The sequence below is a fragment of the Zootoca vivipara genome, chromosome 13 (assembly GCF_963506605.1).
Source record: "Zootoca vivipara chromosome 13, rZooViv1.1, whole genome shotgun sequence".
NCBI lineage: Eukaryota > Metazoa > Chordata > Lepidosauria > Squamata > Lacertidae > Zootoca > Zootoca vivipara.
In genome coordinates this window covers 46,767,528-46,784,143 of record NC_083288.1, presented here as the reverse complement: position 1 = coordinate 46,784,143, position 16,616 = coordinate 46,767,528, and the positions used below count along the sequence as shown (strand labels likewise).

The 16,616-nt window shown below is 40.7% G+C and overlaps 1 protein-coding gene across 1 annotated transcript; it reads left to right on the top strand.

The window, feature by feature from the left end:
- Nucleotides 1-11,804: 11,804 nt before the first annotated feature.
- On the top strand, nt 11,805-15,535 carry LOC118078125 (vomeronasal type-2 receptor 26-like). The gene is made up of 2 exons (XM_035101847.2): nt 11,805-11,928; nt 14,634-15,535. The coding sequence occupies exons 1-2, from the start codon at nt 11,805-11,807 to the stop codon at nt 15,533-15,535; spliced, it is 1,026 nt and encodes a 341-aa protein (XP_034957738.2).
- The last annotated feature ends 1,081 nt before the right edge of the window (nt 15,536-16,616 follow it).

Below are 16,616 nucleotides of genomic sequence, written 5' to 3'. Positions count from 1 at the left end.
AGGTTGTCAGGGGCCTAGTTGCTGCTGATTTTACTGCTGGAAAGGCAATTCATATTTGAGGACTTCTTGCTCAGATGACGAGGAAATACTTGTACTGCTACAAACTTGAACTGCAATTTATTATCTTGAAAATGGTAGAGAGTGGCAAAAGAGACATGAAGATTGTTTCTTTATGGCTCTGGAATGTGTTACTTGGAGCTTGTTGAGCTCCACTTGATTGCCCTCTATAGGTTGTAGATCTCTCTAAGGGAAGCATTTAACCATCTCACTTCAAACATTTCATGTGAAATACAAGCACAATTAGCAGACCATTCCCACTCCGCTACTGAGTATATATTTGAGTCCTGTCTATACTTTCCATTTCACTTTGAAAGGGATATTTAGAAACTGAATATGAACAATATTTAATCATTATGTTAAGCTCTGAACTTTCAATATTTTTACACCCAAGCTTTGAGTTTCGATTCCCATATTCCTAGCTCATTGTTCTGGGTTTTGATGGCCTTATTGCAATGAGATCCTGTTATGGGTACTTCTTTACATACTGAGTAGGCTTCTTTACTCCTGCTTGACCTTGTTGCAGTACATCTAGGAAAAAGAAACATTCAGGAAGGAGGATCGTCTCTTGCACTGCTGCAGCATTCCTGCAGCATTCAGGATGCTCTCTTGTAAGCAGCTGCCCCACTGAGAAGCTATTTGCAAAAAGTACCTTGCAGAATTCAACCACGTTCTCTCAGTTGGCGTGGGTTGGTTTAGGGATGGAGACACAATTTCTCCTTCCCTCCCCCCCATCCCAGTGGTTTGTTTAATTAGGTGTGTTTTTTAAACTAAATGAAACATCCCCACAACCCAAATAAATGTGTGTTTTGTTTCGTAAGAGTACAGCTTGGGTCAACCTAGGGCAGGTTGACCTGACGCTTCCTATCCATATCAGAGTTTATTTTGTGATATGTTATTTGTTGAGCAGCCCAGGATGGATTGCAGTGGAAGCACCTCTGACTTCATAAGTCCATGCAGCAATTCCCAAAAAAGACCGAATGGAGGTCTACTCCTGTCGATTGTCCAACAAAGCGTCCCAAACCACCTGTGACAATATGTTCTTTGTTTTTAACTGGCAACGTATCATGACTATACAAATTAAGTAGAGCTAGTCTTGGAGTAATGGGGACTGTTCACTTTATAATTAAAGATATTTCTGTAAATACATTTTCCCAAAACCTTTCTATTTTTAGACACGCCCATCACATGTGTTGATATGCCCCTAATATAGGTCCCTACCAAACATGTTGGTTGCCAAAAGTTTCACTGTGAGCTAAAATGCTGAGAAAGTTATTATCTCCTCTAGGAATTATCCAAATAATTATATTTGGTTCACTTGGTTAAAGCTTGAGAGAATTTCTGGTAGGCACTTGAAAATAGTTAATAACCCACCATGGAAGTGGTTATAATAAATTACTCTTCTTGCCACAGACAGCTGGCCATAGGGGCAAGAGGCAGGCAGTACCATATCACTTTTATTGATGATGTTTCCCCTTCTTCATAATATTGGCTAGACTTTCAACGAGTGAAGACAATCTATGCATCAAGGCATGCATTTGTCAGACTTCTAAAACGGAGCTCACTCTTTTAGGGTTACCACTATTTCTATCGGCAGAGCCAGGTACCATCAAATCCAGCCAATTCCTCTTAAAAGAAACCTATGTAGAAAACACACAAACTATAAAACAACTGAAATACCTGAAAACAAATAAACATAATTTAAGTATATTTGCAGACTGGGAAGCATCTCAGCTTAAGAGGTTTGTTGCAAGAGGAGAAAAGCTACACTTCAAGGATGTTGTGGCTTTTGTTCTTCCTGTTTCTGCAAATGCCTGTTTTTTGCAGAGCAAATACATTCAGGTGTCCAAAGTGGCCCAGATGGAGCCTTCCCTCGCCGCCCGCTTGCTTTGGGGCAAGCGGCGAGGGAGGGCTCCGTCTGGGCCGCTTTCCCTCCCCCTGCCCCACAGTGAGCCGGGGAGAAGGGAGACGCGGCCGCCCACCCCTGCGAGAGGTGGCGACAGGATCAGCGCCCCAAAAGCGCTCCTTTCGGGGCACTCATCCCGCCGCCACCTCTCGCAAGAGCAGGCTTCCTTCCCGCCCCCCCCGGCAGGCTGGCCAGCAACCCCTCCATTTTGGTGCCCTAGGCAGCTGCCTAGTTTGCCTAAATGGACGTGACCTTACTGCCTGCCATGGAATGAGCACGGTATATAAGAAATTCTGTAGGAGAACTTTGAAGTAAAGTCTCCAACCTGAACCCCCTTCCTGTTTATGGATAGGTGATACCCATTTCTGTGTGCACGGAACACCGCCCTCCTGGTCATCAGAAGAAAAAGAAGGAAGGTGAAAAGTTTTGCTGTTATGATTGTGCTCCATGTCCAGAAGGCACGATTTCAGACCAGAATGGTACATGATTTTTATTTTATCTTATTTCATTTTTATTTTAATGGCAAAGTAATTCAATGTATATTGCCTAAGAGCTAATTACAAATGATTATTCACTACGCTGTGCATATCAGTAAGCTCTTCTGCTTGGTATGGGGTGCAAATATGTCTCAGTTGACTCCCAGTACCTTCTCAAAAACACTTAGATATAATAATTACCCTTGTGCAGACTTCATGGATTTGGCAGGAAGCCTCAACGAAGTCCAAATTATTTAGTTCTCTATATACTTTATTACCTACTAGGCATATAATTGGCACATATTAATGAGAATAAAAAAAAACTGAGCTTGAAATTATAATAAAATTTATTGTTACAATATCATCTACTAACTAAAATTAAAATTAAACAACTGTCACATGCTGGGGGGAAAGGCACATTAATTGTCTTTGGAATTTGGCCTGCTTGATCTCTACTGGGAGGGCATTCCACAAGTCAGATGTGACTACTGAAAAGGTCTTCTGCCAGGTTCCCTGTAACCTTGCACCTTGCAATGAGGGAACCTTCAGAAGGCCCTCAGAGCTTTATCTCAGTGTCTAGGTTGCATGGTGTGGGTGGAGACGCTACTTCAGGCATACAGGATCAGGCCATTGGGGGATTTAAAGGCAGCACCAACACTTTGAATTGTGTTTGGAAATGTACTGGGAGCCAATGTAGCTCTTTTAGGACCAGTGTTATATGGTCTTGGAAGCCACCCAATTATAGATTACAGTAGTTGTTTCTGAGTCACCTTCAAAGGTAGACCCACATAGAGCACATTGCAATTCAAGGAGGAGATAGCCAGAGCACATGCCACCCTAGCAAGAAAATACGCAGTCAGGTAGACTCTCAGTCGGTTCATGAGATGGAGTTGGTAGACTAAGAAGGAGCAGGTTGAAATTAGACAACTGTCACATAGATGGCAAAGAAATCACATTAATCTCCTTTGGAATTTTGACTTGTTTTTCAGATATAGATGACTGTTTCAGAGAAACCAATGCATGCCCAAAACTATTAGCTTTCTTTCCTATGAAGAAACTTTTGGGATCATCTTAGCTTCTGTTGCTCTTTCTTTTTCCCTTCTCACGACCCTGGTTTTAGGCACTTTTGTGAAGCACAAAGATACCCCCATAGTCAAAGCCAACAATCAAACCCTCACCTACACTCTCCTGGTCTCCCTTCTGCTCTGCTTCCTCTCTTCTTTGTTGTTTCTTGGGAAACCTGGGAACGTGACCTGTCTTCTCAGGCAACCTGCTTCCGGCATGATCTTCTCTGTGGCTGTTTCTTGCATGTTGGCAAAAACAATCACTGTAGTTGTAGATTTCATGGCCACCAAGCAAGGCTCTGGCATGAGGAAGTGGATAGGGAAAAGACTGGCCTATTCTGTTGTAGTTTCCTGTTCTTTTTTTCAATCTATTGTTTGTACTTTGTGGTTGATGACATCTCCCCCATTCCCTGATGTAGATATGCACTCTTTAACCACAGAAATCATTGTGCAATGTAATGAAGGGTCCGTGACCCTGTTTTATTGTGTCCTGGGCTACATGGGCCTCCTGGCCATTGCCAGTTTCATTGTGGCATTCCTGGCCCGCAGATTACCTGACAGTTTTAATGAAGCCAAATTCATTACCTTCAGCATGTTGCTCTTTTGCAGTGTTTGGCTGTCCTTTGTCCCAACCTACCTGAGCACCAAAGGGAAATACATGGTGGTGGTGGAGATCATCTCCATCTTGGCCTCCAGTGCTGGGTTATTGGGCTGCATCTTTGCTCCAAAATGCTACATCATTGCCTTGAGGCCTGAGTTGAACAACAAAGAGCAACTAATAAAGAGAAAGAATTAAAAAGAACCCCAGCAATTTTCCTTCACTGTCTTATTATATATGAAGTGGTGTTGTTTAAGATCAAAGGCATTTTTACTACAGCCTCCCTATTCTGCTGCTATTCCAACATAACCCCAACCTCATAGAACTGGCTCCATGCCTCAGACCTGGTGATAGATGGAAACTAGCAAAAAGGGAAGGACTGTATTGTGATGCAATATGAACTTTAAAACATGCCTTTCGGGGAAGAGTTGTATTCTGGTAGAATGTGAGCATTTATGAATTTATTGGAAGGTAGAATGCAGGGTTACAGAATACCAAGCATATGACAAGAGTTTTCAAAGAGGAGATATGATATAATTTAATCCTGATAGGAAACAGCCTGTGACTTTTTGTTGAGCTCCAATTTGCTGTAACATCTAAATTGTGAGAGGCTCTGAAACCCCTGGAGCAATGCCTGTACTTGAAGCTGAAATAAATCTGGGACAACAAGCTGATTTTTGGAGGGATGACGAAAGCCCTAATTCCTACAAAGTACAGTATTTACCTTTTCATGAGAAGGTATTTGCAGAAGGCTTACTCCTGCAGAATGCCATAATGGGTAGGCTACTTGATGGCAGAAAAGCTATTCTTCCAAGCACGAGATTTAGGTTGGTGCGGACAATTGGCCCACACAGGGCACCAAGTTTAGGGGACTTTATACAAGTACTTACTGAGTAGATCCATAAAAAGCAACTGTACTAAAAGGAATTAATGTGGAAATAAGAATTATTTAGGGAAGAGTGTTGCGAAATGTCCTTTTCCCTCAAGGTAGCATATAATCAAAATGTGCCCTGTCTGCTTCTCAGCTGTATATTGCTTGGTGGGCATGCACGAGCCCCTTCCATGCATTAGCAGACAGTGTGATTCTTTCAAGAAGGATGAAAGAACATATGATGGTGAAATTCTACTGCAGTGAGCAGTTGGGCCTCTACATTTTGCACCAGCTGCAGATTTGTGGTCAAAAGTAGTAATGACCGCTTCCCACATTAACTGGGGGGCAGCTTTTGCATGGGCAAGGTAGCTGGCTTCTCCCTTCTCCTGAGCTGGATACGTGGAGGTTCCTGCCTAGCCTTGACAATTAGCCAATCCTGGCTGGGGGGGAGGGCTTGCCAAGGGGGTTGGCCAGGTAGAGTCAGGACCGCCCCACACTTACAATAGGGGATGTAACTTACATGGGACTCTTGAGAGTCCCATGGACTGCAAGAAGATCAAACCTATCCATTCTGAAGGAAATCAGCCCTGAGTGCTCACTGGAAGGACAGATCCTGAAGCTGAGGCTCCAATACTTTGGCCACCTCATGAGAAGAGAAGACTCCCCGGAAAAGACCCTGATGTTGGGAAAGATGGAGGGCACAAGGAGAAGGGGACGACAGAGGACGAGATAGTTGGACAGTGTTCTCAAAGCCACCAACATGAGTCTGACCAAACTGGGGGAGGCAGTAGAAGACAGGGGTTCCTGCCGTGCTCTGGTCCATGGGGTCACGAAGAGTCAGACACGACTAAATGACTAAACAACAACAACAACAACAACAACAACAACTTACATGCTAGTCCTCAGTCGGCTCCAGAACTTCCCCCACCCTGCCCTCCCTCAATTCATGCCTTATTTTGCTGTTTAACCTTCTTCTTTACAGCTATGTGGGTGCTGCTGCAGTCTTTGATGGTTGCCGTTGAGGCAATATTTTTCTAAATGCATTTTTAGACACACCCCTCACATGTGCTGACATGTCCCTAATATATGTCCCTATCCAACATGTTGGTTACCAAAAGTGCCACTCTGAGCTAAAATGCTGAGAAGGTTATATCCTCAAGCAATTATGTAAATAATTATATTTAGTTCACTTGGTCAAAGCCCACAAGACTTTCTGGTAGGTACTTCAAAACAGTCAATAACCCACCCTGGAAGTGGTTATAATAAATCACTCTCTTTTTTTGCCACAGACAGCTGGCCATAGGGGCAAGAGGCAGGCAGAACCATGTCACTTTTATTTATGGAATCTCCCCTTTCTTCATATTATTGGCCAGAATTTAAATGAGTGGTGATAATCTTATCTACACATCAAGGCATGCATTTTTCAGGCTTTGATTCTAAAATTCAGCTCACAAGTCACTCTTTTAGATTTGCCGCAATTTGTATTACCAGAGTCAGGCATAATCCATTCCAGCAAATTCATCCTAAAAGAAACTATGGCAGAAACCAAGCAAGGGGAACATCTGAAAATATGTAAAAATATTTTCAATACAGATATAGACTGGGTAATATTTCTACTGAAGAGGTTTGTTGCAAGAGTATAAAAGATACACTTTCAGGATGCTGTTGCTATGGTTGTTCCTGTTTCTGCCAATGTTTGTCGAGTGCAAAATAGATGCTATTAGGTGTCCAATGAATGAGCCATTTCCTATTCCACATGAGTGGTACCAACCAGGGGGCTTCATCATTGGTGGGATTTCTTCTCAAATCTTTCATATATTTTGTGAAGTTTTCTTCAGAGAACACCCTTCACAGATTGTCTTCGACGTTTCATAGTAAGAGTTTTCTCTCTACCCTACATTTCTCTGTAGTCTCTTTCCTTCTGTGTCATGCCCTTAGAATTGTAAGCCTGATGGTTGAGGCAGTACAGTGACATCCGTAAGCTGCTGGGCTAGATTTGTGTGTGTGTGTGTGTGTGTGTGTGTGTGTGTGTGTGTTTGCTTCCCCCCCTATTATATTTTTAACATAGTTCCTTTAAAATGTGTATGTTAAGCAAAAGTTCATACAGCAACTGTGAATTAGGCAGGTGGATTTATGTCATGACTTATGGTACCTTTTTATATAAGTGTTTCTGGGAAAAGGTGAAGAAATGAATTTACAGTAAGATTGGGAATGTAGGAAACAAAGGTGGTTTGGTCGAAGTACCATGCAGAACACAGAAGCCCAGCTTAATCATCATTTTCATTTACTGTTTGTTGTCTCTTAGCTTTGATTAAAATACCATTGTTTAATTTTAATCAAAATACTGTTTGTTGTCTCTTAGCTTTGATTAAAATACCATTGTTTAATTTTAATCATAATCAATTTGAATCAGAAATGGGGAAAACTGTGGCATGTTAATTTTATGCATTGTAGAAATCGCCTCTGAAACTGTAAATTGATTAACTTTTTTGCAGCATGGTGATAAAATTCTACCAGCACATACTTGCCTTGACATTTGCTGTGAAAGAGATCAATGAGAACCCCACAATCTTGCCCAATATCACTCTTGGGTTCCACATCTATGATAGCTATCATGATGCAAGGATGACCTACCGTGCCACATTAGACCTGCTCTTCAAATCTCACAGATTTGTCCCTAACTATAAATGTGACACTCAGAAAAACCTCATGGCCATCATTGGGGGACTTAGCTCTGATACATCCTTCCATATGAGAGACAACATAGGCCTCTTCAAGATTCCACAGGTATTATCACTGAATTGGGCAGATTTCCAGGATGAATAGAGTCCTATTCTTGAATAGATCTTCCTTAGAGACCAAAATCATTGTACAGTACTTTCTATAGAACTGATAAATATCTATTATTTATTTATCATTAAAACATTATTATTAAATATGGAACAGAAGGACGAAGTTATAATTGTTAGGAAAGGCTAGTGCTAGCTACCTAATATTTTACCTGCCAAGAATTGAGGGAGCATAGCAATGAATAATCTTTCAACATCATTCTCTGAAGGAACCAAAATGAAAGTCTTATCCAGTTGGTGAAAATGGGAGTATCTTTATTATTTCAAAATCCCACCCAGCAAGCAGCATAATTTGAAAGATGCTATTTGAAGCAATTTTCTTATTTGTGATATTATTAACTTTTAGTAGCAGCAATATATGATTCTCAATTATCAAAGTCCCTTTACAGCACCTTGCACTCTCATTTGCTTGCTACCAGAAGGGCCCTCTATGGCATCCACTAAATTTTGGAAATATTTACAGTGTGATGTCTAGCACCTTCAGTGTATAGTGAATACTATTTGCCATGTGCTCTTTAAAGACACACTTCTTCACCCCAGCCTTTCGCACCATGTATACATATGGACCAACCTTATTCTATAGATTGCCATCCGTCTTTCCATTCATTTTATTTGCATGCTACTTTTCCATAAACAAAATCATGCTCAAAGCAGCTTATGTCAAAGAGGGATACATTTCAAGCCAATATTACAAAGCTATTTCATATTAACACACCAAAGCAATAACATCCAGAAAAAATTCATAGTACAATGGTACCTTAGTTTACGAACTTAATCCGTTCCGGAAATCCGTTCTTAAAACAAAGCATTCTTAAACCAAGGCATGCTTTCCCATAGCAGCAGGGGACTCGATTTACAAATGGAACACACTCGACAGTAAGCGGAACATGTTCTTATTCCAAGGCAAAGTTCACAAACCAAAGCACCTATTTCTGGGGTTGCAGCGTTCTTAATCCACGTTGTTCGTAAACTAAGCTGTTCTTAAACCAAGGTACCACTGTATAACAATATCATAGCATAGCAAAACAATACAAAGATAATAACATCAAAAACCCTCATTTGTAAACTATAAATATAAGAAGATTACTTAAACAACATGCAGCAGCTAAAAACAAAATGACAAGGGAACTTCACACTTTCCCCTTGGTCACAGAAACATCATTCCCATGATGTTTCTCACAGCCCCTCACCTGAAGCAGCTTCTTATCAGGGCTGCAAGGGCAAAGGGTGGGGTAGCGGAAAACATTTTCCCCATTATATCATGATGTTATTCTTGCTGTGATTCGAAAATTCAGAAAATGTCTATAGTTAATACTCAGTTCTTAAAAGCCAGACGTAAATTTCCATGAAAGGCATAATATGATTGATGAATGATTTTTATGAATCTTGGACGTATATTCATAGCTGTAGAGAATTAACCGAAAGAGTCATTGTTCACAATGTACTTCTGTAATATCTGTGCAATTTCTTTTAGCTCACTTATGGTTCATTTCCCACTGAGGAGGAGAATGATGCAAGTCATATCTCTTCCTTCTACCGTATGGTTCCAAATGAAGCCCATCAATATATGGGAATAATCGGCTTGCATAAGCATTTTGGATGGACATGGGTTGGACTCTTTGTTGTGGATGATGAAAGTGGAGAACATTTCTTGCAGACTATGGAACCATTGTTATCCAAAAATGGAATCTGTTCGGCCTTCACACAAAGGTTCCCAAAACTAGCTCGTTTTGATAATTTTGATGAAGTTTATGATGTCCTATTAAGTAGTTACAATGATGTCAAGGATGACAAAGCCAACACATTTATCATCTATGGAGAATCTATGGCACTCATATGGCTGACATCTATTTTCTTTTTGCTACAAGATATTGAAAAAAATGGCATTGAATCAGTTACAAAAGTTTGGATCATAACAACTCAGATTGATTTCATGTTGTTAGGGCTTCAAAGGAGTTGGGATCTTGGTCTCTTCCAAGGTTCCCTTTGCTTCACAATTCACTCAAAAAAGCTTCCAGGGTTCCAGGAGTTTCTTCAGAGCATAAAACCTGATGGGATAAAAGGAAATGGTTTTCTGAAGGACTTCTGGGAGCAAGCATTTGACTGTGATTTTCCCAACCCCAGTGTGCCAAAGGACACAAGTGAACAATGTACGAGAGAGGAGATCCTGGAGAGTCTTCCTGATCCACTCTTTGAAATGGGCATGACTGGCCACAGCTATAGCATCTACAATGCTGTCCATGTGGTGGCTCATGCTTTACATGACATTTATTTAACAAGATCCAAGCACAGAGCAATGGTGGGTCATAAAATAGCTGACCTTCAAGATCTGCAGCCATGGCAGGTAATGTGTTTTAAAGAAGTGCAGATTCTCATATGGAACTAATTATATGAAATGCTGCTGTGGATTTTATTCCTTTGATAAAACTTAGTTTATTCACATTATTTTCTGCACATTCTGGCCTGAAACAAAATACAGTCTTCAGTGCATAATGTAGGTTTTTTATCTTCTATGGGAAAATAGAAGATTTCTCACTCATGGTATTTGTAAGCAATACTATTGGCAATGAAGTGATTTTGTACATCATGGCATTACATTTAAAATCTCCATGACTTCTCTCTTTTCTGCCTTTTTGTCTTTCAATTAGCTCCACCCTTTCCTTCTTGACATTTCATTTAACAACTCAGCTGGAGAAACAATGTCATTTACTGATAAAAGGGAAATGGGAGGTGGATTTGACATCATGAACATGGTCATATTCCCAAACAAGTCCTTCCTTCGAGTGAAAGTTGGAGAGGTGGATGATAGTGCTTGTGAAGGAAATAAATTCATCATTCACAAGAACATGATAATGTGGCACAAAGGTTTTAACCAGGTCACAATCCTGGGATATTCCTATAACCCCCATGTTCTCCCAATGTGTCCCAACAGAACAGCTATTTGTTCGGCATACTATATCTCTTTGTATTGGATATTCATAGGGACAATCTGATTATCTAGCACATGGATAAAGCCCTAAACGGCCTCGGTCCAGTATACCTGAAGGAGCGTCTCCACCCCCATCGTTCTGCCCGAACACTGAGGTCCAGCGCCGAGGGTCTTCTGGCGGTTCCCTCGCTACGAGAAGCCAAGTTACAGGGAACCAGGCAGAGGGCCTTCTCGGTAGTGGCACCCACCCTGTGGAATGCCCTCCCACCAGAGGTCAAAGAGAACAACAATTACCAGACCTTTAGAAGGCATCTCAAGGCAGCCCTGTTTAGGGAAGCTTTTAATGTTTGATTTCTGTATTTTAATGTTTTGTTGGAAGCCGCCCAGAGTGGCTGGGGGAACCCGGCCAGATGGGTGGGGTATAAATAATAAATTATTATTATTATTATTATTATTATTATTATTATTATTATTATTATGAAGATCCTAGGTGCGACACTGAACTGCCAACAAACAACAGTATATTTTTTGTAGATTTTACCTATGCCTTATTTGTATATGACAGGGATTTAAGGGATCTTGATTAAATGTGTTAGTGATACAGCACTGGGTTATCTATTTTTCTGTTGCACAAGAGCCAACCTCAGTGGGAAGAATCATGCTTGAACTGCAACGTTTTCTGCATCTCCAAGAAGGAATGGAAAAGATAAGCAACATCTAATGTTAGCAAGGGAGATGGCTCAATGGTCAGACTATATATAGTGGTGCATTCGATGTAAAAGTTTTATTTATTAATTGTTGTTTCTTGAATTGTTGGCATCCCATGTTGGGAGACAATGGAGGGGTTAAGCTTTGAGGGTGAAGTCAAACTGTATAATGCCGCTACTTCTCTTTGTGCTCTTCGTAACTGTCATTCCTTCTCTGGTTATTGCTAGAGCTGCACTCCCTGACTGCCTGTCATAGAATGAGTGTACAATTAATTCATCAGGATACCTAAAAAATAAAAATAAAAAATAAATCCAGCCTGTAACCCCTTCCTGTTTACGGATAGGTGATGCCCATTTCTGTGTGCACTGAACACTGCCCTCCTGGTCATCAGAAGAAAAGGAAGGAAGGTGAAAAATTTTGCTGCTATGATTGTGCTCCATGTCCAGAAGGCAAGATTTCAGACCAGAATGGTACATGATATAGAAATCATTTTTAATTTCATCACAAATTATTATTATAGATTTTGACTAAGAGCTCATTACAAATGTTTATTTACCATGCTGTGCATGTAAGTAAGCTACAGTGGTACTTCGGTTTACAAACACAATTTGTTCCGGAAGTCTGTACTTAAACTGAAGCGAACTTTCCCATTGAAAGTAATGGAAAGTGGATTAATCCGTTCCAGACAGGTCCGTGGAGGACTTAAACTGAAAATACTCAAACTGAGGCGTACTTAAACCGAGGTATGACCGTATTCTGCTTGGTATGGTGTGCAAATATTTCTCTAGTACTTTCTCAAAAACACTCAGAGAAATTAATTACCCTTCTGCAACCAGTAGCGGAGCTAGGAGCTTTGGCACCCTGAGCGTGGGGGAGTGGCACATCGCCCATGCAAGTGTCCCAATGGGGGCGGCACCAATGCACGAGTGTCCCAATGGTGTTCCTCAGGGATGGAACGTGGAGCCGCCTCCTCCCCCCTGCTTATGCCACTGTCTGCAATGCTTTCTCATAGACTCATAGAATCTTAGAGTTGGAAGGGACCCAAAGGATGGATGGATTTGGAAGTTGCCGCAACATAGTTTAAGATATCCAAAAGAGAAGAAATAGTTTAAGCATTACATCAGCAGACAAGTGGTAATGATGGTAACAATGATGACGATGGTGACAAATTTAATCTGTTCAGATGTGAAGTCTGAACCTGATTATATGCCACAGATTCTGGGTCTGACCATTGTTTCAGCCCAGTTCCCCCTGAAGCAGATACCACATTAAGGGGGAGGGTTTGCCCCATTCCATATCAGGACAAATGATATTTAAGAGTCAAGGATAAGTCTTTCCAATATATGCTGAGATAATAAAATTAATTTACCTAACTGAACTTCATTGACCTTTATGGATGAGAAGATATCTGAGGCTAAGGAATAACGACAACAAGAGATAGATTACAAGTTCACATTACAAATAACTGATTGTAAATTTAGAAACCCTAGTGAAATCATAACTTCCTGGATCAGTAAGGAGGGTAAGACTGGTCACTAAGCAATGAGTCTCCCAAAGACATAACTGATTAGACGGCCAAAGGTAGGGATCGTTATATTACATTTCCCCTTATAGGGTATTGTAGAACAGAAATCTACAATACATAATTTCCAATACCCTTAAATCCCAAATTATCAGAGGAACATCATATTATTGCAACTTAACTCAAGGTTAAGTTGCAATAATACGATGAAAATGAAAACCTACTACATAAAGCAATCTTGGTATACTTTATTTTTGATGTTTGATGCATTGCATCTTTTTCAGAAAGGTATGTGACAGGTTCATATAAAGCGCATGATTTCAAAGATTTTTTTGCAGATTTTTTTGCAGATGTGGATTGATTGAGTAATTCAAGGTTTTAGCATAAAGGTGACAACTCCATTATAGCCTATTAATAAGTTTAATGTCAGCAGAGATAGATGTTAGTTCAAGATAGGAAATGGTTTGGTGAAGATATACTAGGAATGTTTATATGGTCTATCAATCAAGGACATAAAAAAGAAGCAAAAACATGACTTCTGTTCCCAATATGATAAATTTAAGCGTGGTGCACTGTGTTAAAATACATTAATGAATGATATATTGGCTCTGTGGCTGTTACATTATCTCTGCAACAAGCCCAAATAGGTCAAGAAATCATAATATTTGGAACATGTTGATAATGATGAAAATAATCTTGAGCCTGGTATGATAATAAAATGCATTGTCACCATAACAACTACTTCTTCTTCTTCTTCTTCTTCTTCTTCTTCTTCTTCTTCTTCTTCTTCTTCTTCTTCTTCTTCATATGCTGCCCCTTGGACTGTTGATGTGACTACTGAAAAGGCCCTCTGCCAGGTTCCATGTAACCTCTCCTCTTGCAGTGAGGGAGCCGCTAGAATGTCCTCAGAGCTGGATCTCAGTGTCCAAGCTGAGATGTTGGTGGAGACACTACTTCAGGCATACAGGGCTGAGGCTGTTTAGGGATTTAAAGACAGCACCAAAACTTTGAATTGTGATTGGAAACGTACTGCTAGACAATGTAGGTTTTTTTAGTGTTATACGGTCCTGGCAGCTGCTGCATTCTAGATTACTTGTTGTTTCTGAGCACCTTCAAAGGTAGCCTCACATAGATTAAATTGCAGTAATCCAGGGGGGAGATAGCTAGAGTACGTTTCACCCTAGTGAGACAATGCTCAGGCAGGTAGAGTCTCAGCAGGCATATCAGATGAAGTTGGTAGACTAAGAAGGAGCAGGTTTAAATTAGACGACTGATATATAGTTGAAGCAAAATAAAAAAAATCCTTCCAGTAGCACCTTAAAAGGGAAAGGGAAAGGGACCCCTGACCATTAGGTCCAGATGTGACCGACTCTGGGGTTGCGGCACTCATCTCTCGTTATTGGCTGAGGGAGCCGGCATACAGCTTCCAGGTCATGTGGCCAGCATGACAAAGCCGCTTCTGGTGAACCAGAGCAGCACACGGAAATGCAAAGGAAAGCTCATACTAATGACAAACTTGGCCTCTAAGGTGCTACTGGAATGAATTTTATTTTTTTTACTACGCCAGACCAACATGGCTACCTACCTGTAACTTGATATATAGTTGGCTAGGAAAGCACATTAATTGCCTTTGGAATTTGCCCTGCTTTTCAGATACGCAGGACTGCTTCAGATGCCCAGAAGATCAATATCCAAATAAGAAGAGAAACCAATGCATCTCCAAAACTATGAGCTTTCTTTCCTATGAAGAACCTTTTGGGATCAGCTTAGCTTCTGTTGCTCTTTCTTTTTCCCTTCTCACAACTCTGGTATTAGGCACTTTTGCGAAGCACAAAGATACCCCCATAGTCAAAGCCAACAACCGAGCCCTCACCTACACTCTCCTGGTCTCCCTATTGCTCTGCTTCCTCTCTTCTTTGTTATTTATTGGCAAACCTGGGAAAGTGACCTGTCTTCTCAGGCAACCTGCTTTCGGCATGATTTTCTCTGTGGCTATTTCTTGCATGTTGGCCAAAACGATCACTGTAGTTGTAGCTTTCATGGCCACCAAGCCAGGCTCTAGCATGAGGAAGTGGGTAGGGAAAAGACTGGCCTACTCTGTTGTAGTTTCCTGTTCTTTTATTCAATCTATTGTTTGTACTTTGTGGTTGATGACATCTCCCCCATTCCCTGATGTAGATATGCACTCTTTAACCACAGAAATCATTGTGCAATGTAATGAAGGGTCCGTGACCCTGTTTTATTGTGTCCTGGGCTACATGGGCCTCCTGGCCATTGCCAGTTTCATTGTGGCATTTCTGGCCCGCAGATTACCTGACAGTTTTAATGAAGCCAAATTCATTACCTTCAGCATGTTGCTCTTTTGCAGTGTTTGGCTTTCTTTTCTCCCAACCTACCTGAGCACCAAAGGGAAATACATGGTAGTGGTGGTGATTATTTCCATCTTGGCCTCCAGTGCTGGGTTATTGGGCTGCATCTTTGCTCCAAAATGCTACATCATTGCCTTGAGGCCTGAGTTGAACAACAGGGAGCAACTAATAAGGAGAAAGAATTAAAAAGAATCTTAGAAATTTCCTTTATTGTCTTCTATACATGAAGTGGTATTGTTTAAGACCATGGCCATTTTTACCTACATTCTCCACAAGATATTCTGCTGCTATTCCATTGACAAACCAACAGTCTCTGCATGTCCCCCTATTTTCCAGGGACAGTCCCAGATTTACAGAAGATATCCCAGTTTCTGATGTTATCCTAGGATATCCCAGTTTTCCTTAGGATGTTCCTTTTTTCATTGGAGAAATATTGGATGGTATGGAACAGAATGTCCTTATTTTCATCACAGAAATGTTGGAAATGTTGCTTGCAATTAGGGGTGGGATTGGGCAGCTCAGCTGGGGAGTGCAAAGACTCCACTCCCCAGCTGACAGATCCCCGCCTCCACTCCTGCTTGCACCGAGTAGGAGCAGAATCGGGTAGCTCAACTGGCAAATGCCTGACTGCCTTCTATTAGTGGCTATCACCAATAGAAGCTTTGTTACTCAAACCACTTGGCAAAAAAGGAAAGTGGCCTACTTATAGAGATTTATTGAAGACCAAGAAGGAAAATAGAAATTAAAAGACTATGAAGAAATTAAAGATCATTTATTTTCAGAGTTGGTTGCATTATAGACAATTAAATTCCCTTATGCTGAATAGGCTTCCTCGCGAGAAAAGGGAAAACTTGACAACTATGGTTTAGTTATACAATTTCTAATTCCAAAAGGAGGTGATAGAAGAAGACGTGAAACTACTGAAGAAAGCATACAGTATTCTGCTAGAATGGGAAACAAAAGACGAGGAAGTCAAATGGGTTATGGTCAAATGGGCACAAGATATAGGACATAATATACCATTTGAGGATTGGGGAAAATTGTGGAAAGCAGATTTGAAATTTACAGATTGTTCTCTTTTGAAGGAAAATTACATGAAAATGATGTACAGATGGCATATTACACCGGCAAAAATGTACAAAACCGGGTCAAACATATGTTCGAAATACAAAGAAAAAGAATGTACTTTATATCATATGTGGTGGGAATGTAGAGAAGTCAAAAAAAATTGGGAGATGATATATAATGAATTGAAAAAGATGTTCAA

Excerpts from the sequence above, each read along its gene's own strand:
- LOC118078125 (XM_035101847.2), top strand. The coding sequence starts at position 11,805 with ATGCCCATTTCTGTGTGCACTGAACACTGCCCTCCTGGTCATCAGAAG. Across the intron at positions 11,929-14,633 it reads CAAGATTTCAGACCAGAATG|ATACGCAGGACTGCTTCAGA; the intron begins GTACATGATATA and ends CCTGCTTTTCAG.